General features: G+C 45.1%; 1 protein-coding gene across 5 annotated transcripts in view; it reads right to left on the bottom strand.

The window, feature by feature from the left end:
• Nucleotides 1-26,018, bottom strand: part of si:ch73-103b11.2 (putative leucine-rich repeat-containing protein DDB_G0290503) — a 106,424-nt gene that overhangs the window by 5,644 nt on the left and 74,762 nt on the right. For 3 of the 5 annotated variants that reach the window (XM_021565233.2, XM_021565231.2, XM_021565234.2), the window contains exons 9-20: nucleotides 25,786-25,896; nucleotides 21,793-21,849; nucleotides 21,589-21,657; nucleotides 21,386-21,475; nucleotides 17,532-17,644; nucleotides 17,336-17,374; nucleotides 15,065-15,872; nucleotides 14,850-14,966; nucleotides 9,866-13,747; nucleotides 8,734-8,881; nucleotides 8,517-8,622; nucleotides 2,836-2,995 (exon numbers count right to left, since the gene is read on the bottom strand). In XM_021565233.2, the coding sequence (XP_021420908.2) occupies nucleotides 2,836-2,995; nucleotides 8,517-8,622; nucleotides 8,734-8,881; nucleotides 9,866-13,747; nucleotides 14,850-14,966; nucleotides 15,065-15,872; nucleotides 17,336-17,374; nucleotides 17,532-17,644; nucleotides 21,386-21,475; nucleotides 21,589-21,657; nucleotides 21,793-21,849; nucleotides 25,786-25,896 (5,700 nt within the window). Of the gene's footprint in view, nucleotides 1-2,835; nucleotides 2,996-8,516; nucleotides 8,623-8,733; nucleotides 8,882-9,865; nucleotides 13,748-14,849; nucleotides 14,967-15,064; nucleotides 15,873-17,335; nucleotides 17,375-17,531; nucleotides 17,645-21,385; nucleotides 21,476-21,588; nucleotides 21,658-21,792; nucleotides 21,850-22,513; nucleotides 22,665-25,785; nucleotides 25,897-26,018 lie in introns of those variants that run through there. The other 2 variants (XM_021565235.2, XM_021565232.2) reach the window with 2 other exon arrangements.

The raw sequence follows: 26,018 nt of genomic DNA, 5'->3' as shown, positions 1-26,018 counted from the left end.
ATCAAAAACAAATGGAGAAAATGCATCCCATAACATTTTAGCATGGAAAAAGCTGTTCTATCAATCAGCCTACTGAAGCAGCAAATGTGTGGTGTTTAATGTAGGCCTACATTCCATTAAACCTGTTGATCCACTTGTCCTTCAGATAAGGTGGTGACTGAACATGTTGCATTGTTTGATGCAAGAAATCGCATTACAAAATACAATGCATTATTATGTCATTATTACAGCGAATCAGACAAATCATGCTACCCTCTATTGGCTACTTAGCGTAATCAAGAGTCTCAAAATATCCACACCACCTTTTTCAGACATAAAAAAACCTCACTAACTAGCACTGAATATGAACAAATGTGCACAGGTGGCTACATGCAGCTCTCGCTTTGACCTCAAAACAAGCACATTTACTCGTGACCGCTCATACTGTAAACACAGTCCAGTTCAAGGTGAATGGCACAAATCCATATATGGCAATGGCTATTTGCATTTAGGCCTACTGCAGCTCTGATTGGTTATGGCTCACCTGTCTGTGCAGAGTACGGGCCTGAGTAGTGCATATCAATGCAACAGAATCCTACTCCAATGCGCTCTGCCTTCAAAGAAGGTCTTGCATAGTTCATTTTCTTTCGGTATGTTACATTGAAAGTGGCTTATATTGCATTGATTCGAGCACAATTCCCACAGTACACGAAACGTGGATGGCGTTGTAAACTGAAAGGTAAACTCTAGAAAGCTGAGTGAAGTTCAATCTCAACGTTGTCTACATACCAATGAAAAGATGACTCACAAACACGAATGTGTTCTCCGTTTTGCTCTACAACCCCCACGGGACTCGTCTGAAGTCGGTACTGTTGATGTGCCAATTTCTGTCTGTAGCGTCCGAACTGTTTAGGCTAAAATCTAACACCATGGTGTTCTCCGTTTTGCTCTACAACCCCCACAAGTGTCACGGGACTCGTCTGAATGTAAATGGTACCGTTTTTAAAAAAAATAATGGAAGTATGGATGTAGTTTTTGTGGCAAAATAAGATTTCTTCTAGATACAGGAAAGACACTTCAAAACCTTATTCCTTATGATTTAGTTTTTGACTCTGTTTTGCCACTTATTAACGTTTTATTCAATGTATTCCATGGGCTACAGTATAATAGTAAAGGCCAAATTCCTTATTTTATCAAGCAACAATAAAAATTAAATAAAAAGTGATACCTACAGGGGTCCCAAACCCCCCAACAAAACGATACCAACAAGGGTGCTAAAATTCTAAATCAAATAGCTAAATTATATTTTTTACAGTTATACTAAACAAAATATAAACGCAACACGTAAAGCGTGTCATGAGTTGAAATAAGAGCCCAGAAATGTTCCATACACACAAAATGCTTATTTCTCTCAAATCTTGGGCACAAATTTGTTTGCATTCCTGTTAGTGACCATTTCTCTGCCAAGATAATCCAGCCACTTTACAGGTGGCCCATATCAAGAAGCTGATTAAACAGCAGGATCATTACACAGGTGCACCTTGTGCCTGGGATATTAAAAGGCCACTCTAAAATGTGCAGTTTTGCCACACAAGGCAATGCAGGAATGTCCACCAGAGCTGATGCCAGAGAATTTAATGTTCATTTCTCTACCATAAACCTCCAAAGTTGGCAGTACATCCAACTGGCCTCACAACTGCAGACCATGTGTAACGATGCCAGCCCAGGACCTCCACATCTGACTTCTTCTCCTGCGGGATCATCTGAGACCAGTCACCACCAGACAGCTGATGAAACTATAGGTTGGCACAACCAAATCATTTCTACACAAATTGTCAAAAAAAAGTATCAGGGAAGCTCATCTGCATGCTCGTCATCCTCACCAGGGTCTTGACCTGACTGCAGTTCGGCCTCACTGCAACCGACTCCAGTGGGCAAATGCTCACCTTCGATAGCCACTGGAACGCTGGAGAAGTGCGCTCTTCACATATGGATCCCGGTTTCAACCCTACCGGGCAGATGGCAGACAGCGTGTATGGAGTTGTGTAGGTGAGCGGTTTGCTGATGTCAACGTTGTGAACAGAGTGCCCAATGGTGGTGGTGGGGTTATGGTATGGGCAGGTATAAGCTACAGACAATTAACACAACTTCATTTTATCTATTGCAATTTGAAAGCACAGAGATACCGTGACGAGATCCTGAGGCCCATTGTCGTGTCATTCATCTACCACCATCACCTGTTTCAGCATGATAATGCAAGGCCCCATGTCGTAAGGATCTGTACACAATTCCTGGAAGCTGAAAATGTCCCAGTTCTTCCATGGCCAACATACTCACCAGACATGTCACCCATTGAGCAGATTTGGGATGCTCTGGATTGTGTACGACAGCATGTTCCAGTTCCCACAATTCCCGCAGCATGTTCCAGTTCCCGCAATTATCCAGCAACTTAGCACACAGCCATTGAAGAGGAGTGGGACAACATTCCAATGGCCACAATCAACAGCCTGATCAACTCTATGTGAATGAGATGTGTTGCATTGCATGAAGCAAATGGTGGTCACACTAGATACTGACTGGTTTTCTGATCCACGTCCCTACCTTTAAAAAAATATATATATCTGGGGACCAACTGATGCATATCTGTATTCCCAGTCATGTGAAATCCATAGATTAGGGCCTAATGAATTTAATTAAATTGATTGATTTCCTTATACTCAGTAAAATCTTTACATGACTCATATTTCCATCAATGAACAAAAAGCGTAATTTGGCAATGTTTTTTTTTTCTCTTCTCCCAGTCATTGTTGGCCGGTAAACAATTGCCGGCTAACGGAAACCGTGTTCTGTGTGTACCTGGTTGTGTGCGTTGAGCTCCTGGTTCTCCCTCTGACACTGTCTGAGGGCCTGTCTCTCAGCCTCCAGGGCCTGGGCCAGGTGGGCATTCTCCAGACACTTCTGAGAGTACTGCTCCGACAACACCTCCAGCTCCCTCTGGATCGACTGCAGCTCCTCCCTGAGACACAGTCACGTGTACATACAGTGCCTTCAGAAAGTATTCATACCCCTTTACTTATTCCACATTTTGCTATGTTACAACCTGAATTAAAAATGTATTAAGAAAATATATTTCTCACCCATCTACAAACAATACCCCATAATGACAAAGTGAAAACATGTTTAGATATTTTTTAGCAACATCTTTTTTAAATTAAATATTGAAAATGAAATACAGAAATCGAATGTACATAAGTATTCACACCACTGAGTCAATACATGTTAGAGTTAAATAAAAAAATAAATACAAAAAAACTGAGGCAGTGATTACAGCTGTGAGTCTTTCTGGGTAAGTCTCGAAGAGCTTTGCACACCTGTATTGTGCAATATTTGCCCATTATTCTTTTCGCTCCGTCAAGATTGTTGCTAGGCGACCATGTTCAAGTCTTGTCATCAATTTTCAAGCAGATTTAAGTCAAAACTGTAACTAGGCAACTCGGGAACATTAATTGTCTTCTTGGTAAGCAACTCCGGTGTAGATTTTGCCTTGTATTTCAGGATATTGTGCTGCTGAAAGGTGATTTAATCTCCCAGTGTCTGGTGGAAAGCAGACTGAACCAGGTTTTCCTCTAGGATTTTGCCTGTGCATAGCTCAATTCAGTTTTTTTTTTTTATCCTGAAAAACTCCACAGTCCCTAACAATTACAAGCATTCCCATAACATGATGCAGCCACCACTATGCTTATATGGAAAGTGGAATATGGAAAGTGGTGCTCCGTAATATTTTGTATTGGATTTTCCCCAAACAATTCAAATCAAATGTTATTGGTGACACAAACATATTTAGCAGATGTTATTGCGGATGTAGCGAATTGCTTGTGTTCCTAGCTTCAACAGTGCAGTAGTATCTAACAATTTACAACAGACACAAAAGTAAAATAATGGAATTAAGAAATATATAAATATTATGATGAGCTATGTTGGACTGACAATGACTAAAATACAGTAGAATAGAATACAGTATATAGATATGAAATGGGTAAAGTAGTTTGCAGACATTTAACAGACTAGTGTGCCATTATTAAAGTGACCAGTGACTCCATGTCTATGTACAGTACCAGTCAAAAGTTGACACCTACTCATTCAATGGATTTTCTTATTTAAAAAAAAACTATTTTCTACATTGTAGAACATTGGTGAAGACATCAACACTATGAAATAACACATATGGAATCATATATTTTATATTTGAGATTGTTCAAAGTAGCCACCCTATGCCTTGATAACAGCTTTGTACACTCTTAGGGGCCAACAACGAGTACTACAGTCAATGAACTTCGGTAGCGTTTTTCCTCAAATTTGCTTTGTTAAAATATCCAGCTACAATAAATGCATCTCCAGGATATGAGGTTTACAGTTTGCACAATGTCCAGTGTAGTTCCTTGAGGGCCGTAGTGGTATCGGCTTGAGGGGGATTATACACGGCTGTGACTATAACCAAAGAGAATTCTCTTGGGAGGTAATGCCGTCAGCATTTGATTGTGAGGTATTCTAGGTTGGGTTTCTGTACGTTATCACCATCACATCACCGCCATTCTTCTTCCCAGAAAGTTCTTTATTCCTGTCTGTGCGATGTACTGAGAACCCAGCTGGCTGTATGGACAGGGACAGTATATCCGGAGAGGGCCATGATTCCGTGAAACAGAGTATGTTACAGTCCCTGATGTCTCTCATGAAGGAGATCCTCGCCCTAAGCTCATCTACTTTATTGTCCGGATACTGAAGCGAATAACATACCCGGAAGCGGTAGATGGTGTGCACGCCATCTTGGAGCAGCCTCTGGAATCGGTTCAATTGCCCAGGGGGGTACGAACAAAGCATCCAATTCGGGAAAGTTGTATTCCTGGTCTTAATGCTGGTGAGTTACCGCCGCTCTGATATCTGAAAGTTCTTTCCGGCTGTATGTAGTAACACAAAAAACATTCTGGGCTAATAATGTAAGTAATAACACACACAAAAAAAAATACTGCAAAGTTGCTTAGGAGCTAGAAGCAGAGCTGCCATGTCTGTCGGCATCATCTTTTTGTTCTGAATACAAAGTGTTAATTGCTTTGCCACATTTTTTCCAGTATTCCTTGTTGTACAGGCTTCTTTCTTCTCACACTGTCAACTGGGTTAGTATTCCGGAGTAACTACAATGTTGTTGAGCCATCCTGAACCACCATGCTTGAAAATATGAAGAGTACTCTGATGTGTTGTTTTGGATTCGCCCCAAACATAACACTTTGTATTTTTTATTCTGTAGAGGCTTCTTTCTTTTCACTCTGTCATTTAGGTTAGTATTGTGGAGTAACTACAATGTTGATCCATCCTCAGTTTTCTCCCAGCGCAGCCATTAAACTCATTAAACTGTTTTAAAAGTCACCATTGGCCTCATGGTGAAATCCCTGAGCAGTTTCCTTCCTCTCTGTCAACTGAGTTAGGAAGGATGCCTGTATCTTTGTAGTGACTGGGTGTATTGATACACCATACAAAATGTTAATAACTTCCCCATGCTCAAAGGGATATTCAATGTCTGCTTTAAAAAAAAAATCTACCAACCAATAGGTGCCCTACTTTCTGAGGCTACTTTCTGAGGCCGTACTCCCTGGTCTTCGTGTTTGAAATTCACTGCTCGACTGAGGGACCTTACAGATAATTAATTGTACAGAGATGAGGTATCCATTCAAAAATCATGTTAAAACACTATTATTGCACAAAAAGTGAGTCCAAGCAACTTATGTGACTTGTTTAGCAAATGTTTTACTCCTGAATTTATTTAGGCTTGCCATAACAATGGGATTGATACGTATTGACTCCAGACATTTCAGATTTTAATTTTTAACACGTTTGTAAAAAATAAGAAAATAAAAAAACAGAAATCCAGTTTGACATTATTATTCTGTGTAGACCGGTGACAAACAATTTATATTTAATACATTTTAAATTGAGGCTGTAACACAACAAAATGTGGTAAAGGTCAAGGGGTGTGAATACTTTGAAGGCATACACAACCCCCTTCCCCGAGGAGACCTTTTACCAGTTGCCACTGTCACCTTGCGGCAAATGCATCAGTAAAAAGGTCTAGCTATACAAGTCAGCTTTGATTGATTAGTGTATATGGGCCCATAAGTAGACAAACACCCTATGTATTTGGAAAGTGAAGATAACATTTTTTAACTTGTCTCTATACTCCACGATTTTTGATTTGAGATCAAATGTTTCATGAGCTGACAGTACAGAATGTCACCTTTTATTTGAGGGTATTTTCAAACATCTGTTTTACCGTTTATAAAAGAAAGCACAATGTATCTATTCCTTCCATTTGAAGAAGTCATAAGTATTTGGACAAATCCACTTATAGTGTATTAAAGTGGTTAAAAGTGTAGTATTTGGTCCCATATTCCTAGCACGCAATGACGACATCAAGCTTGTGACTCTACAAACTCATGGAATGCATTTGCTGTTTGTTTTGGGTTATGTTTTGCCCAACAGGAACTGAATGGAGAAAGACGACTGGAGTAATTATAACAAACAATTCAATTCTAAAAAGCAATAACTAGAGCAAGGTAAAAAGGTAACTGCCAAAATAAAGGATGTAAATGAGGGATACAAAGTATATTGACAGCAGATGGTTCCCACACAGGTGCGGTTCCTGAATTAATTAAGCAATTAAATCATCCCATCACGCTTAGGGTCATGTATAAAAAATGCCTAGTTGCCCAGCATTTTGGCTACCATGCCTAGAAGAGTTCTTAGTGACTTTGAAAGAGGGGTCTCAAAGGGGCATAGGGGGTTTAAAGGGTTTGTTTGCGTGTGTGTGTCACCAGATCTCAACCCGACTGAACACTTACGGGAGATTCTGGAGCGGTGCCTGAGACGGCGTTTTCCACCATCATCAACAAAACAATTATGGAATTTCATGTGGAAGAATGGCGTCGCATCCCTCCAATAGAGTTCCGGACATTTGTAGAATCTATGGCAAGGTGTTTCACCATGAGGCCAATGAAGCTGTTCTTTTTAGCAGTTACCTGTATTTTGTTTAATTTGAAAACAGTATAACATTTTCCAATCTCTAAATGAGTAGATTAATATTTCGAAGAGCTAAGATGTTTTGGAACACTTCTAACGCAATGATTAAGAAAAAACATGAATAAACAATGAATAATGATGAGTGAGAAAAGTACAGAGGTTACAACAAAACATGCTAACCGCTCACCATTACCAACAGAGGTTACAACAAAACATGCTAACCGCTCACCATTACCAACAACAGAGGTTACAACAAAACATGCTAACCGCTCACCATTACCAACAACAGAGGTTACAACAAAACATGCTAACCGCTCACCATTACCAACAACAGAGGTTACAACAAAACATGCTAACCGCTCACCATTACCAACAACAGGGGGCGGGGTGGTCTGATCTGTGTGTGTCTAACTTTATCACTCATCATTATTCACGATTCATTCATTATTAATCATGCTAGCATCCACAATAATGTAGAAGTGTTCAGAAACATCTACTATTCTTAATTACAATAAAAGTGACTCAAATCACAGAACATTATTCACCCTTCAGTTCCTATTAGGCATAACATAATCAGAAACAACCAAAACATACTGCAAAGGCATCCAACACGTTTGTAAAGTCAGTCATTGTGTGCAACGATGTAGTCAATGTCTGTAAGGATATCTGTAGTGTCTGTAGGGACCAAATACTAAAACAATTTACTACTTTAATATACAATAAGAGATTTTTAAATTAAATTTTACCCCCTTTTTTCACCCCAATTTCATAGTATCCAATTGTTTTTAGTAGTTACTATCTTGTCTCATCGCTACAACTCCCGTAAGGGCTCGGGAGAGACGAAGGTCGAGAGTCATTCGTCCGCCGAAACACAACCCAACCAAGCCGCACTGCTTCTTAACACAGCGCGCATCCAACCCGGAAGCCAGCCGCACCAATGTGTCGGAGTAAACACAGTGCCCCTAGCGACCTGGTCAGCGTGCACTGCGCCCGGCCCGCCACAGGAGTCGCTAGTGCGCAATGAGACAAGGAAAAACCCTCGCCCGGCCAAACCCTCCCTAACCCGGACGACGCTAGGCCAATTGTGCGTCGCCCCATGGACCTCCCGTTCGCGGCCGGCTGTGACAGAGCCTGGGCTCGAACCCAGAGTCTCTGGTGGCACAGCTAGCACTGCGATGCAGTGTCTTGCGCCACCATTGATAAGTGAATTTGACCAAAAAGTATGACCTTCAAATGTAGGGACTAGATATATAAAGTACTTTCATTTCTAAAAGGCTAAAAAGATACAAAACTGTATGAAAATACCCTCAAATAAAAGGCAACATTCTGTACTGTTGCCTCATATGACACATTTGTTCAAATACATATGGTGTTGAGTGTCTCTCTATATAGAGCTCACTACAGTCATTCAAATCTCTGCCATTGTCTGCTACGTACCAGTTGTGTTCCCAACCAAAATAGGGACTTACTGATACTGCTCGTGCAGCTCGTCGATGTCGGTGCTCAGTCCGCTGATTTGGGAGCGCTGGTTCTTCTCCATTTCCTCTCGGTGTGCGTTCTTCATAGCCTCAATAGCTGGAACACAGAAAGCTAGCGGTCAGAGTCATTACAATTGTAGGCTGCAAAAATAAGCCAACCAAATCTGGCAAACACTAGGGATTGGCCAATGCAGGGGCTAATCTTTACCAGCGATGGTGGCGGCGGTCTCTTCAGCCAGTAGCCTCTCCTTCTCCTCCAGTAGTTTGGAGACCTCCCTCTGGTGCTGCCTCTGGAGGTCCTCGACGACCTTGTGGTGGGTCTCCTCCATGGCTGTGAAGCCTCGCTCACACGTAGCCTGTGGGAGAAGGGGATAATACTGTTGGCATTGTTTAAAGCTCCCCACGGCGTAGTAGTATGCTATTAAGGCCTTAAATCATTGAGTGAAGAACGCTTCCTTATCCTTACCAGATTTATGATGAGATTTAGTATGCTCAAGCGATCGGAGTAATCTAACTTGGGACGGTCTGTGAGACGTCAGTCCCATTTGTGTTATGTGCTCTGACGAGTCTTCATGGTGAATTATTTACCAGTGCAAGCAGAATTACATCTGAGAAAGTCATGCAAGCATTTTTTGGGATCAGAAGCCAAGCAATGTTAGTATGAGGGAGTGTGTTTAAGGCAGCCAATTTTATCAGGGCAAAGAAGAGGACATCGAATAAGATTTGAATCCGTCTTTCTAGAAACATGGGTATCAACATTTCTGCAATTGGTTTCAGATACTAAAAACAGCATATGTTCATAGTTCAGCGTTTAGTATCTTTCTAAACATAATGTTGCGTGTTACAGAGACTGGGCATTGTTGTCTGTGTGGGGGTTATATATTATGGTTATAGAGTAACCGGGAGAAAGGTATGGTTCTGAAGCATGAGTGACTACAATGCTGCATTTCAATAGAAGTCATTTGTATCGTATGCTACTTTGTGGATAACAATTATGTTGTAGATCAAACTAATATTTAATTGGATAGTTCCATATGAAATCATCAAATCATCCTTACCACATTCTACAAATGTATCCATGAATGTTTGGCCATGGGAGAAATGGATGTAGTGCCATTTCTGGATCAGAGTGCCCCCTCCCCCACTCAGGAGATTTTTTCAGTTGATTTCATATGTAATGACCCAAGAATATAACAAATTATTCTAATAATAATGTTTGCAATTCCCATAGTTTGACTGATTATAACAACCATCGCAACCAACTATTCAGTCATGCTCTACTACTGGTCTTACCACATGAAGACTACAATTTACGACGTTAAGAAAGGAGGAACAAAAACCTTTAGACTTTCAAAGTCTCTCTGGTATTTCTCTCTCAGGCTGGCCACATCTCCCTCCAGATGCTTGGTCTCCAGTTCGTCCCTCATGGTGTCCATCTGGGTCTCCAGCTCCTGGATCCTGTCCTTCAGGACTACCATGGGGTCCGTCGCCACCCTAGCCTGACCCTCCTCCCCCTTACCCTGCTCCTCTTCCTCCATGGGCCAAGCCTGCTCAGTGGATGGGGTGACCTCCTCGGGTAGTGGAGACTGAGAGTGGCCCGACTCAGGGCTACTATCGCCCTTGCTTCCGCTATCCTCTTGGTCTTGGATGGAGCGGATGGTCTCTGTGTAGTGGGCGTGCAGCCTCTGGATCTCCTCCTGGTGGACCTGCTGCAGCTCTCGGATCTGCCCCTGGAACTGCTCCTCCAGTCTCCTTAGGTGGCCTTCGTGGCGCTCCTCTATGGTGTCCATGTCCACCAGCAGGACTTCCAGCTTCCGCTGGCTGTCGGCCGTGGTCTCCATCAGGGCCAGCTCGGTGGAGGCCCGGCCCTGCTCCGCCTGACTCAGCTCCAGTTGGTGCCTCTGCCTCAGCTCCTCGGTCTCCCTGTGGAAGCGCTCCTCCAGGAGAGCCAGTCGCTCCTGCTGCTGGGAGAGCTGTTCCACTCGCTGGCCCATTTCCCCTCTCAAGGCCTGGTTCTCATCCTGAAGGGAGGCCATTGTACACGTGAAGCCCTGGCGCTCCTCCTGTAGGGAGGCCTCGTAGCGCTCCCGAATGGCACCAACAGTGCAGGCATGCTCCTGGACAAGTACGTCCATGCTATGGCCAGCTTGCCGATATCGGACCAGGTCCCGCTCGTGGTCGGCTCTTAGCCTACAGGCTACGTAGGCCACCTGGGCCTGGATAAGCGCCTCACGCATGCAAAGGGAGCCACCCGTGAGGTTGAGGGTGGATTGGTAACTTGAGTTTGCTTGGATAATATTGGCTAAGCCAGGATGGCTGCCGCTCTCAATCGCTTGGGAAAATCTGTGGAGGATAGCTGCCTGTCTCTCTAGCTCAGCGGCCAAGTTGTCTCGCCCAACTTGCAGAGATTCAACAGAGTCAACGCTACAAGATGGCACGCCTCCCACTAAGTGTCTATCCACTACTTCCTCAGCCAAATCCTGTGCCTCCTCCATTTCAATCTGCTCCATATAGGGAGTCAGTTCACTTACGTCAGCTAAACTCTGCTCCTCACTAAAGCCAAACTCACTACTGACGTCTTGAAGGACTTTTGTCAAATCAAGTCTTTTGGGAGCTTGGATAATCTCTTTCAAAGCAGATTCCCTTTGTTGTAAGCTCCCATGGGCTTGGGCCAATTCCCTTTTGAGCATTTTGAACTTCTCCTCATAAAAGCTCTTAAGACTCTGAAGAGAGTGTGATAATTCAGCTTTGACACAGGTGTTATAGATAACAGTAACATTAGCCTCAAGGGACATACTAGCCACTGTTGACTTAACATCGGAGCTTTCTCCCTGCATCAATTCACAATGGGATTCCATTTTCTCCACCTCGGCCCAGAAGGCACTCTCTAACATTAGCTTCCTGGTCAAGACGTCTGCATAAACAATTGCCACACAATCGCCATCACTTCTTTTGATGGTCTCAGTCTCTCTACATATCTCGATAAGACGTTGCAAAAGGTCCGAGTCTGGATTCTGTATCAAAAAAGCCATCTTATTCAAAACCATTGCCTCAAAAGACAGTGTTTTGGCAAAGAGTCGTATCGTTTCCTCATTCGATGCTTTGCTCTTGTGAATCTCTTGGGCTGGACTTTGTGTGACCTCTGATGGGCGCTCATTCCATGTCATCCCGCCCTCTCTAATGTACAATGTTGCACTAACTAACTCATTCTCGATCTCAGACAAAGTGTGGAGCTGCAGCCCTGTACTGCCCGGGCAATGACTACTTAGAATACCCCTGACTTTCTCCCTACTGGACTCTACACAGACTAGGGCCTTGGCGTATTGGTGCTTAGCAGCTGTAATCTGACTAACTGGACCAGGGAGGGCACTGCTGGGTCCCTCTTCCTGTTCGAGTCTGGCATTGAGCTCCTGGAGCTCTGAATCAGTCCCTGCCCAGGAGCCTTGTCCCTCCATCAGACCCTCTGGCTGGTCCACCCGCTGCTCCTCAAGCTTCTGGGTGAGGTCTCTAAGCTTCTCCTCTGTGGCCAGAAGCTTGATCTCCAGGGCAGTTATGATGGAAATAAACTTTTCTGGGTCGCTGCAGTACTGGAATGTAATATCGGAAGAGTTGGTCTCCATGGACAGTTGGAAGTCTTGGCTTATCTCTTGGCTAATCTCTTCGCTTATGTCTGAGGAAGTGTTGTCTGCATTACTGGTCTCCAGGTCCTCTGATTGGATGTATTTTTGGCACTGAATGCTGGAGAACCGTATCCTCTGCCTTTTCGCTTGAGACTCGTCACTGTCTGAGGAGCTCTTCACCTTGGAACCCAAGTCAAAGGTCAGCGAGGAGTCTGTGTTCGTTGGCAAGGAGTTGGAGGACGACTGGCCCCTTTCCTTGGTTGTTTCCCGAGCATGGAGAGCCCCCTCTTGGGCTCGTTGGCGTTCCATCCGAAGATCGGCATAGCCCAGCTGCAGGGCATTGAGGTGCTGCTCCAGCTCTGCAATGCGGTCCTCTGCCACCACCAGCTTGGCCTGCAGGTCCGTCTCCGCACTGCAGGCTTCGCTCTGGCCCATCAGGCCCTTGTCCATCTGGCAGAGCAGCACTTCCCTGGCCTGAAGCCTCTGCTCAGTCTCCTCCAGGCTGCTACCCAGGGCGGCCATCTTGATGAGGGCCTCGTTCAGGTCCTCCTCCTTGCGCTCCACTAGTCTCTCGTACATCTCCTTGGTCTGCCGTATCTCCTCCTCCTTCTCCTGGAGCACACGGCTGATCTTCTGGAACTCCTCCGATGCCCTCTCATAGGAGTGCTCCAGTGTATAGTAGTCGGCCTCCTCGGTTTCCAGCCGGCTACGGAGTTTGGTCACCTCCCGGTCTGCCTCAGAGATCTGGTTGAGGAGCTCCTGGCAGCGGCAGGTCAGCCGGCCCTTCTCCTCCTCCAGCCTGCGGACGCTCTCCCTCAGGGTCTCCACCACATCCGTTGTCTGGGCCAAATCCTCCTGCAGCCGCATCACTTCCTCCCTGACCTCGTCTCCATCCGAGGCGCGCATCCCCCTCAGAAGAGCCTCCACCTGCTGCTCCGCCTCCAGCAGCCTCTCCTCCAGCTCTGCCCGCCCAGACTCGGCCTCAGCCAGCCTCCGGGCTAGGCTCTGCCTCTCCCTCTCGTGGCTCTCCTGCAGGGAGCGCTGCTCCGTCCTCAGGCGCTCCTCCTTCAGGGCCTGGCCCTGCTCGGTGGCGCTCAGCCGGCCTGTCACCTCCGCCAGCCTCTCCTGAAGCCTGTGCACCTCCCTCAGGTGATCCCTCTGCAGGGCCTGCTGGCGCTCCAGATGCCTCAGGGCCTGGCTCCTTTCCAGAAGGCTGGCCTCCACCTCCCGGAGCCTGTCCTCGCTGTCCCTTAGCTGGACCCGCAAAGTGGCGTCGCTGCGCACCCACTCCTCCTCCTGCTCCCGGGAGCGCTCCTGCTCCAGCTTGAGTTCGTTTCTCATGCGGGCCACGGCCTGCTCGCTGGCCAGGATCTCAGCCATGGCAGAGCTGAGCTTGGCCTGCAGGGCCTGGATGTCAGCCTCGTGGCGTCCAATGGCGTCCTGGGCATCGGTGTAGCTCCTCCTCAGAGTCTGCACCTGGTGCTGGGCCAGGTCCTGTTTGCGTCGCTGGGCCTCCAGATCATTCTGCAGGTCTTGGTTGAGCTTATGCAGACGTTGCCATGGCGCTCTGTGTGGTGAGGAGGAGGGGGGCGAGGTGCCGCTCTTTAAAAGATTGATGAGACAGTTTGATTAGTGACATCATCTTTTATTTACCCCCACAGTTACGGTGAACCACATCTCTGGGGCTATGAGGAAAAACCTGGGAATTTCATTCCCATCTCAATATAGATTTGATATATTTTCATATCTTTTGAAAAGCTTTGTCCCAAGCTTCCCACTGTGCTTTTTCAGGGTGACCTCAAGGGTGAAAATGGAAAATAACTAAATATAATGAAACGGGGGAAAAAAATCAAAACTGGTGAATATAAAGTGACTGAACAAGATGCATATTCAACGGTGAATAGATGGTGAAACTAAAAGGAGTCAAATGGTCTCTATTCCCCCTGATATTTCAACTCACACATAATTATAATACACGTTGAAGGAAAGAAAGGGCGAATGGGACGAGGAAACGATCAAATATCCAGCGTGCCATCACTACATGTGCGAACGTGGGAACATGAACTGTAAATGAATGAAGAACTGAATGCAACCATGCATACTCCCAAACACCAAAAAGTCATGCACAAAAACAGGCTGAGAGGACAGGATGGCGAGAACGACAAGAAAGAAAAAGCACAGCGGCAAAGCTCCTCTAGGTTCTTACCTTCGGCATCAATCCAAACCAATCATTTCCCCCCCAGTAGATGTGAGACTCCGTAAAAACAGTTAGCGGAAAAACCATGCCGAGACCACCACAACCATGCACATCTGTTTTTAAGGACTAAGACCCCACACCTGTTAGTAGAATCACACACACACACCACAAAGTCAGAAACACCACACACGCGACATCCTCAACCTCACGCTATCAGTTTGTATTCCCATCAGTGCGAACATTGCCTTCGATTGTAAATACTGTGTCTCACCCTAAGATGTTCAGTAATGTAATACACAAACTGAATACGAAACCCTGCTGCGAAAACGAGCCAGAATATCAAACGATAAAAGCCCTCCAAACATGAACTCACAGTAAAAGGGTACATCATTTAAAATGATTTAAAGCGAAATGATTGGTACGCTCTCAAGTTGTAATAATAGAGCAACTAACTGAAACTAATATCCAACTAATCAGACATGATCAGCTACTGTTGGCGTGTGGTACCTGTAGCACGTAGCCCTCCCTGGCACTGTGCTCTCTGCCCCTGGCATCTTCGAGCTGCTCCTGCAGCATGTTGTTCTGCTCCTGCAGCCTGGCCAGCTCCTTCTGGGTCTGCCCCAGCTGCATCATTCACATGCATTAGAATATAGTACGGTTCCTCATTATAATGACACACAGTAGAATAATTGAAGCTTTGGCCGGTGTACATAAAAGCCTACCTCCTTGTCCAGCAGGGCAGCTAGCTCCTGTGGGGGCAGTCTCTCAGTGAGGCAGGCGTCAGTGGTGCTGATGGGCACCTGCTTCTCCTCTCGGAGCGGCGTGGTCTCCACCTGATGCCACCGTTGCTCGATCTCCACCTGCACGTCGGGGGCTCTGCCGTCGCTCTCCCCGCTCCCCTCCGCACCAGGCTCAGGGTGGTCGACCTCCATCCTCCCCTGGTCCTGGGACTCCCCGGGGTTCCTCGGTTCGGCCCCCACTGCATTTACAGTGGCCGTCATTGTGGTGGTGACCGTGCCGGGTGCGTGGGTGTTCTGCTTAAACCGCTGCTGTCTTTCATCCCGCCGCCGCCCCCGCTCCTGCTCTGCCTCCTCCCTGGTTGCCACGGCGGAACCCCGGCCGGGTGGAGGGGCCGAAATAGAGGAGGAAGTTGGCGGGGAAGAGGTGGTGGAGACGGGGGAGGACGCCAGGGAAGAAGTGGAGGAGGACGAAGAGGAGGTGGAAGAGGAAGAAGCAGAGCTGGGGTCAACAGTATCTGGTGCTTTGTCCCTCTTGGGGTCCTCCGTCTGTCCGGGCTGGAATTCGGACCAGTCGTAAGTTTTGGAGCGGCCTTCTCGCCTACGCTCTCGGACCCGGCTCTTGCGTGGCTCCGAGGCGGGGGCAGCGACTGTGGCAGGAGCGTGGTCTACAGACCTCTGTGTTTTGACCACCCGGACCTCCACCCGGGGGCTCTCGGGGCTGGGGTCAGGGCCTGGCTGGGGAGACGGATGCAGCGCCACCCGCCCTCTGGCCTTCTCCTCAAGGAGGGAGCTGAGGACATGGGAGGAGTGAGAGAGAAGGAAATGAATGGAGAGGAAGAGAGAGAAAGAGACTGGTCAGTGATGGCTTAAGACGCTCAGTACGGGTGTTAAGACAAATCAGCACGTTCGAGAGGATCGGCCTGAGCAAGGATGACCGTGCAGAATCCCTGACCTACAATCATCTTGCTCCCCCAGATAACGACTAATGATGTGACCAATGCCGATACCCTCAAAATGCGCTGAAGAAGCCCATGCAAACGCAGCTACACACACACTGCTACAGAACATCAACTATTCACTTACAACAAAACATCTCTGTGCTCACAAAGTAAGCTTAAACCACAACAGCAAATGAGAGGAATACATTGGGACATTTCAGCACTAAAGCAGTCTGGGAGAATTGGGCCAAACTGCAGTGAGTGCATGATGGGCCTCAGATCAGATTTGGCCTTTCTCTTTCGTAAGACATGTCTGTAGTAATCCGAGACTTGAGCCGAGCGCACTGCAGTTTCTCAACTTTAGCCGTTTGTACAGTAGACGAGCGGGGGAATGTGGTCACAGTCATCTGCACACTGCTTGGCATTCACTGAAACCGCGATGGGGAGTGCGCACCTAAAAAAAAAGTGGGCTGACGGTAAAGTCTATTTCCGGGGGGGTGGGTCAGAGGAATGGGAGAGGGGTACAATCCAAGAGAAGAGAAGTCCGCGAGTTGTCTACGCAGGAACGCCAAAAATATCCCACATTCCTGTTTCGAGGGAGCCGCCTTCGAGTCGGACAGCAGCACAGCCATACGTGAGTTCAGTAAACAGGGGTAAAACCCTATACACTAAACCCCCTATATTCATCAGCTGGAAGGTCTTTGGGAACAGCTAGGATGTCAATGCACCAACTCCCCCTCCCCCACTACCGTTGCCACCCCTGCAGAAGAAAATCCTAGGGAAAAAACACTGAACCCAATACAGAGTCCATAGGCATATGAAGAGCCCCAGTGAAAGACAAGACCTCTGGGCAGAAACACTAGCGCAGGGGGCTAAAATGATCCGACAACAAAATCGGTAATGCTTCTGTTGCCGCGATACACTTAGGGCAGTGTTTGCACCAAGGTGGCACTGACACGAGTCTCCTCGTGCTCCAGCTGCCTTTTCATGGTTCATCAAAGCAGAACACACATACTGTAAGTGTTACCATATACGTCTCATTTTGTCCCTTCTTCATTATCTCTATACATCACCTTTTATCAACCTACAATAGTTTTCTATGCTGATCGAGCCAGGTAAGATAGATTACTATTTCAATTGACTGATGGTGCGCATACTGCAGCGGGCTTCCTGAGCAGTACTACTTGGAGACATTACTCAATGTTCAGGACACAGGGCGGGACGACAAACACGCAGGCAGGCATTACTGAACCATTACATCACGGGGAGAGAGGGGGGAGGGGGGGGACGTGGATCAACACACAAGCGCTCCAACCTGGGCTTCAGAACCGACAGTTTCAGAGAGACGTTTTTCCTGGAAGCAGAGAGGGTGGAAATACCAGAGGAGGAGGAGGAAGAGGAGGATGAGGAGAGAGATTAGTGAGAGTAAATAAAAGTGAGGAAATTGTTATGTCCGTCAGTGGCGGGTTGTGTCGACACACTCCCTCCCACGCTCTGTGTGTTAGTCTTACCGGGTGACATCGGGAGGAGCGATGGTGGGCCGCGCGTTCTTCATGATGGCCTGAATCCAGTTGCGGCGGATTCCCGAGGTCATGGCCGACAGGGTGCACGCCCCCACCTTACTCTGGACAAAGGGAGGGCAGGGCAGGAGGGGCACAGTGTTAGAATGGCTAGCTGACGAACAGTACTATTTAAGATGCACTCCTATCGACCAGTAGTAGCTAACTAATAAATAAATGTCAGTAACCAAAATGTTAGGGAGCAACCAAAACGCACCCCCACTGAATCCTGTCCCAAATCTTGTGTTCATTCCCCATCTCTAATGCATTCACACCATAACAGGAAACTTATCCCAATGACCGCACAGTGAATACAATGAATTACTATAACGAGTGTACCTTGATGAATTAGGGATGGGCGATATGACGATACATATCGTGTGACAATAGATGTTTTTCTATCGTTTCATATTATGCTCTATCGTTTATTACGTTGTGTCGCAAATCACTCTTTACGGCAATATTTTTTGTCAATTGGACGACGCTTTACGTTCTTCCACAAAATTTCCATCTACGGATGAGACCCAAAAAAGTACAGTCGAGTGCTCAAAACAAACACCCGACTCAGACGTTGCGTTAGACTTTTGACCGCGCACCACCATATGGCAAAGAATGACCAAGATAGGAGATAACAGCTGCCGTTACAACTTACATCTGCAAAGACATGGCCCCAATTTACACGGTGGAGAAATTAGGGTTTCGTGAGTTGGTGCTAATACCAAGGTACCAAATTGGTATGTGACAGGAATTAATGCCAAAATAACATGCAAAACAGGCAAGCCACCAAAAATAAATAAATGTGTATATATATATATACACATACAGTGCCTTGCGAAAGTATTCGGCCCCCTTGAACTTTGCGACCTTTTGCCACATTTCAGGCTTCAAACATAAAGATATAAAACTGTATTTTTTTGTGAAGAATCAACAACAAGTGGGACACAATCATGAAGTGGAACGACATTTATTGGATATTTCAAACTTTTTTAACAAATCAAAAACTGATAAATTGGGCGTGCAAAATTATTCAGCCCCCTTAAGTTAATACTTTGTAGCGCCACCTTTTGCTGCGATTACAGCTGTAAGTCGCTTGGGGTATGTCTCTATCAGTTTTGCACATCGAGAGACTGAAATGTTTTCCCATTCCTCCTTGCAAAACAGCTCGAGCTCAGTGAGGTTGGATGGAGAGCATTTGTGAACAGCAGTTTTCAGTTCTTTCCACAGATTCTCGATTGGATTCAGGTCTGGACTTTGACTTGGCCATTCTAACACTTGGATATGTTTATTTTTGAACCATTCCATTGTAGATTTTGCTTTATGTTTTGGATCATTGTCTTGTTGGAAGACAAATCTCCGTCCCAGTCTTTTGCAGACTGCATCAGGTTCTCTTCCAGAATGGTCCTGTATTTGGCTCCATCCATCTTCCCATCAATTTTAACCATCTACCCTGTCCCTGCTGAAGAAAAGCAGGCCCAAACCATGATGCTGCCACCACCATGTTTGACAGTGGGTATGGTGTGTTCAGGGTGATGAGCTGTGTTGCTTTTACGCCAAACATAACGTTTTGCATCGTTGCCAAAAAGTTCAATTTTGGTTTCATCTGACCAGAGCACCTTCTTCCACATGTTTGGTGTGTCTCCCAGGCGTCTTGTGGCAAACTTTAAACAACACTTTTTATGGATATCTTTAAGAAATGGCTTTCTTCTTGCCACTCTTCCATAAAGGCCAGATTTGTGCAATATACGACTGATTGTTGTCCTATGGACAGAGTCTCACACCTCAGCTGTAGATCTCTGCAGTTCATCCAGAGTGATCATGGGCCTCTTGGCTGCATCTCTGATCAGTCTTCTCCTTGTATGAGCTGAAAGTTTAGAGGGACGGCCAGGTCTTGGTAGATTTGCAGTGGTCTGATACTCCTTCCATTTCAATATTATCGCTTGCACAGTGCTCCTTGGGATGTTTAAAGCTTGGGAAATATTTTTGTATCCAAATCCGGCTTTAAACTTCTTCACAACAGTATCTCGGAACAGCCTGGTGTGTTCCTTGTTCTTCATGATGCTCTCTGCGCTTTTAACGGACCTCTGAGACTATCACAGTGCAGGTGCATTTCTATGAAGACTTGATTACACACAGGTGGATTGCTGCTGGATTGCAGCTGAATAATTTTGCACGCCCAATTTTTCAGTTTTTGAAATGTTAAAAAAGTTTGAAATATCCAATAAATGTCGTTCCACTTCATGATTGTGTCCCACTTGTTGTTGATTCTTCACAAAAAAATACAGTTTTATATCTTTATGTTTGAAGCCTGAAACGTGGCAAAAGGTCGCAAAGTTCAAGGGGGCCGAATACTTTCGCAAGGCACTGTGTGTGTGTGTATATATATATATATATATATATATATATATATATATATATATATATATATATATATATATATATATATATATATATATATATATATATATATATATATTTTTTAGGCCCATATTTAAGTGTTTTCTATTTACCTTTTTATATTTTATACATATATACACACACACACATAAATATATATATATTGTGACATGCTTAATTGAAAATGTGCAAAGGTTCTAAATAAAAGGAGAAATAATCAAATATGAGTAAGTACCTTTTATTTGTTGAGTATAATTCAAAATGTAATAAGAAATAGGCCTTTACATCTGGTCATTGTATATAAACTTTATTCACTGAATTGACAGAAAATGTGCTATATCGTGATATGCATAATTAATAGGTGCTATGAAATGACCTATATTGGGATATGAGATTTTGGCCATATCACCCAGCCCTACGATGGAGTGCACTCTCCATCCAGGGCTTCTACTAGATGTTCCATTCATTTACATCATTCTGTTTCGGTGGTTCCCCCACTGGGTCAAGCCCCATTCCTGGCCTCCATCCGGTCTGCCCATGATGCAGAGCGCTAAAAGGTGTTATAAATACTGGAGTTATTCATGTCTTGTCACTAAACCGGTGTTGTTCTCAGCCAAAGAGAGAATGATCTCCACCCACTGCTCTATTTCTGAACCCCCGAAACAGAAAATAACCAGGGAAGCGCCAGGAGAGCGGGCTCCATCTCTAAGCCAATGTAAACACAACAACCATCCCACAGCAGAAGCGACATGGATGTCATGTGTCCATGGGGCCTCGTACTAACTTCAGATCTGGGCATGTCTCCCGCATTGACATCGGTGCTTAGAGAGAACGTTTCGGATGTGGCCCATCGCCAAGAGATCAAGTGTTTGGCCTATAGTCAAGGGAAATGTTGCATCGCGAGGTAATCATCCTCACCTTGCTCCTCCTATGGAAGGGTCGTCTCACATTCCATCCTGTGTGCCATTAAAGCTTATGGCGAAAGCCTTCAAAACTATTTTTAGAAAAATAGGTTTTCCAAAACACGCAGGCACCAACATTGAGTAAGCGCCGACGTAAGACCAGGTTGGTCTTTTGAATGAGCGAGGTTAGACAAACATGTTATTCAGGGCCTCCGGGTGTTGGTGGGTGTTGGGGGGGTGGCAACGTCTGTGGCAGACTTAGATCCAATGATGTCACTCTCTCACAGGGGGATGACAGGTCAAGTGACATCCCTCACGATGGGACAAATAAATGTTTCGGAAGAGAAATGACCAAACCCAATGCCGCCGGCAATACCACATGTTGTCAATGCTGTTTTTAGAGTGCAGGGTCACAGCTGAGCAACAATTTGTTAGAGATGGGAAAGGCACGGACCATTTTTGGTTTGATCGATGGTATAGATGAGCAAAGTACAACCACAAAACACTCACAAGGATTTGGAAGCCATAGTTCCTCTGTACTGGGAACTCTGTGACATCATAACAGGTGGACAGGTCAATCTCGCCGTCCATATCAGCAGCCTGGAATAAAACAACAAAAAGATCAAGAAAAATGTCAAGGGCAGTATTAACATTACACTGCATACATTGTTTGTTTGTTCTTTTTTTGGGGGGGGGGGGGGGGGGGGTCTTACCTCCTCAGCTATTGAGTCCCTGTAGTATCGTAGACTCTGGTCTGTGAGAACAAACCAGTGTTTCTTCCACTAGGAGGTAAATAAATATAACATTTACTAGTTTTGTTAAAGCATACTCTCCTACTTAAATCCATGAGAGATGTCATAAGGCACTGCTAATCATTTAGAAACACAACCATGATTCCTGCTCATAAAGTATATTACCATTCCATCCTCGTATAGCTTGGTCATCCATCCTTTCTTGAAATTCAACAGGTCTGGCTACATTGAAAACAAAAAACAACAACAGCTTCAATTCATGACACGCGATTTACAACTAGCTTATGCTCATGGCTCTCATTATCAGTGTTCGCTGCTTTATCGGTAGTCATTTACGCATAATATGTAATAGCTCTCGGCTAACAAAGTAGCTAACAGATTTTTGTCCAGAGCCAGACAGCTCACTGCAATGCTCCCAATAAACAGCCAACAGCTCAGCAGCTAACAGCTAACAGCTTTTCAGTCCACGTTGCCACCCAGATTCGACTAATGGGAAGAGTGGCCCACCCAACCCAATAGCGACCTTTCGTTGAACCCTGAAATACAGTAAACTTGCAAATGCATTACAAAAATATAATTATGTTGCCATTACGACAGAACTGCTACAGTCTTCAGATGTCCAAAATATCTATATTAGTGCTATATTTATATTAGACTTGGACTCGTTCAACTAATATAGCAATCACAGTGCAGAAAGAGAACCCCTTCTATGCTTTCATCCACAGAAAGACTCAATGAATGACCACTCGATCCACAACAAGTGAGCCCTTCTTCGCCAAACTCTCACTGCTCAATGAAGCAAACCAAGAACGTCTGCTGTTAGACCACCAGAACTAAACCGTCCATTTAGTCAACAAACAGGAACTGCGCTACGTTCGACCCCTACCTTGTTTCTGTTGATCCTCATCAGGTGTGGCACGGCCACGGTCTGGTGGAGACTCATTAACACACACTCTCTCTTCCACTTGACTCCCTCTCTCCCTCGCTCTCTGTGCGTCTTTGCACAAAGAGCTGGCGCTTTAACACCCTTCACTCCAGCTATTTATAACAGGGGGGGGTTTGTGTGTGGGGGGGGGGGCTATTTTGGCAGCTGCAGCTCGGCCATACCATCCACACGTTGACAGGAGGACCACTAACACCACCCCGGGACAGTTCCCAGATCATATCTAAGTAACACTGAGATCCATGCATGTAATCTGTTAGTAAAGTAACCTAGGGTAGGGTAAAGTAACATAACCTAGTACAGGCCTGGGCAAAGGCCGGCCCGGGGGCCATATGTGGCATGCGACCTGATTCAATACGGCCCGCAGAATAATGCTTAGATCACAAAGAATTTGCGATAGTAAAGTTTGGAGAAACGTATTTGTTATTCGGATTAAAAGCCCAATGAATACTCGCCTTTGTGTAATGATGTAACTCCCACTGCTTGTGGGACATTTATTTGAAGGCACATATAAATAACTGCATGAGGACAGACAGTGACTGACAGGCTGACACACACTTCACAGTTACAAATAGTAGCTAGCTAGAAATTGTGCAAAAAAAATTGTTTTTCAAAGAAAAGGAAAGCAGACAATGAGTGTAGGGTGTTCCAGCAAGAGTGGACATCGAAATATTTCTTTATTGAGGTATCAGGGAAAGCTGTGTGCTTAGTGTGCAAAGGGCATTGCTGTCTTGAAAGACTACAACTTGTCCTGACACCTCCAGACGAAGCATGCAGAGAAATATAGGAATATGTCTTCTGAGCAGAGGACAAGTACATCGAAAGAGTTGCTTTCTCAGTATCAAAAGCAGCAAGGACTTTTCACAAAACGGCATTCAGAAAACGACGGAATTGCGAGAGCTAGCTATGCACTGTCCCACAAAATTGCCAAACATAGCAAGCCATTCGCTGAGGGAAAATTCATTAGAGAATGTTTAATTGACTCTGCAGCAACTTTGCCCCGACAAGAAATAGCTGTTTGAAAATGTTTCCCTGTCAAGACGAACAGTGACACGGCGTGTTGAGGACAACGCAGAGAATATGAAACAACAGTTAAAAGTCAAGGTAAAGGATTTCAACTATTTCTCCTTGGCCCTGGATGAGATCAGTGATGCAGTTGTTGATATTCTTCCGAGGCATAACCTCAGACTTTGAACATATAGAAGAGCTTGCTTCAGTGCAGTCAATGAAGAGCACAACCACAGGGAAACATTTATTGGAGGAGGTTAATAAGTGTGGCAAAGCTAGGAACTGAGTTTTGACATTTTTTCCAGTGTAAACCACTGATGGGTGCCCAAACATGACAGGAAAAACCATTGGCCTTTTGAAAAGGATACAAGATCAAGTAGATGAGCTGAACCCAGATGAGAAAATCATTTTCCTACATTGCATTATTCATCAGGAGGTGCTCTGTAAATGTGTTCTGAAAATGAGCCATGTTGTGGATACAGTCACTAAAGTGGTACACTTCATAAGAGGAAAATCTTTAAACCACATGCAGTTTATCTCACGATAGGAAGAGACAGAGTCAGGTCATCCAGACCTCCCCTACCACACAAACGTGAGATGTCTGAGTTTGGGGGAAGGTGCTTAAAAAGGGTGTGGGACCAGAAGTCGGAGATTGCAGAGTTTTTGGAAATTAAAGGAAAGTATGTGGATTACCCTCAACTGCAAAAGGCAAGATAAAGAACGGTTGGCTGATTTTGCCTTCACCGTGGACATCATGGCCCTCATGAATGAACTGAATTCCAAACAAGGAAAAATTACTCCTCCTGACCCGGCAAGAAGAAGCAGACAATCTCACCCACCTTCCGACACAATTAGTCTGTTCCCTATCAGATGACAACAATCTCACCCACCTTCCGACACTACTAGTCTGTTCCCTATCAGATGACAACAATCTCGCCCACCTTCCGACACTACTAGTCTGTTCCCTATCAGATGACAACAATCTCACCCACCTTCCGACACTATTAGTCTGTTCCCTATCAGATGACAACAATCTCACCCACCTTCCGACACTACTAGTCTGTTCCCCATCAGATGACAACAATCTCACCCACCTTCCGACACTATTAGTCTGTTCCCTATCAGATGACAACAATCTCACCCACCTTCCGACACTACTAGTCTGTTCCCCATCAGATGACAACAATCTCACCCACCTTCCGACACTATTAGTCTGTTCCCTATCAGATGACAACAATCTCGCCCACCTTCCGACACTACTAGTCTGTTCCCTATCAGATGACAACAATCTCACCCACCTTCCGACACTACTAGTCTGTTCCCTATCAGTTGACCAGCGGGAGAAGTATACATTGCTGCTGCGTGCTTTGAACGGTGAGTTTTCTCATCGTTTGGAGGATTTCAAAGTGTTGGAGAATGACCTGCTGTTGGTTTCCTCTCCTTTCGCCTTCAATGTGGATAACGCTCCCACTGATCTGTAACTTGAGCTTATCGAACGATTGCAAAAATGCATTCTAATGTGGCCTTCCATGGAAAATAATTGCCCAGACCTGACCTAGTATAAACTAAAGTGACCTGAAGTAAAGTAACCCAGTGTTAAGTAAAGTGAAGTAACCCAGTGTTAAGTAAAGTGAAGTAACCCAGTGTTAAGTAAAGTGAAGTAACCCAGTGTTAAGTAAAGTGAAGTAACCCAGTGTTAAGTAAAGTGAAGTAACCCAGTGTTAAGTAAATTGAAGTAACCCAGTGTTAAGTAAAGTGAAGTAACCTAGTGTTAAGTAAAGTGAAGTAACCCAGTGTTAAGTAAAGTGAAGTAACCCAGTGTTAAGTAAAGTGAAGTAACCCAGTGTCAAGTAAAGTGAAGTAACCCAGTGTTAAGTAAAGTGAAGTAACCCAGTGTTAAGTAAAGTTAAGTAACCCAGTGTTAAGTAAAGTGAAGTAACCCAGCGCAAAGTAACAACCTATCACAAACTAAAGTGATCTAATATAAAGTAACCTAGCATAAAGTACAGTGGAGTGACCTAGCGCAAAGTAACAACCTATCACAAACTAAAGTGATCTAATATAAAGTAACCTAGCATAAAGTACAGTGGAGTGACCTAGCGCAAAGTAACAACCTATCACAAACTAAAGTGATCTAATATAAAGTAACCTAGCATAAAGTACAGTGGAGTGACCTAGCGCAAAGTAAAGTACTGCCCATCACTCACAGTCATAGAGGACTCGGTCACTCGGCGGTCCAGGGACTTTGCCCTCCGGAAGTTGAACGAGCAGGACACATCAGGAACGCGACGCTCCTTCTCAGCATCCAATGACATCTCCTGAAAATGCCCAACATATAGGGTCGACATGACATGAATCCATTGGCTATGAAATATTACTAAAAACACTCACTACAGCTCATATAAAGCATTCGCTTTATCTACATTTTTTGCTTTATAAC

The sequence above is a fragment of the Oncorhynchus mykiss genome, chromosome 16, assembly GCF_013265735.2.
Source record: "Oncorhynchus mykiss isolate Arlee chromosome 16, USDA_OmykA_1.1, whole genome shotgun sequence".
NCBI classification, from domain to species: Eukaryota; Metazoa; Chordata; class Actinopteri; order Salmoniformes; family Salmonidae; genus Oncorhynchus; species Oncorhynchus mykiss.
This window is presented reverse-complemented; position numbering and strand designations above follow the sequence as displayed.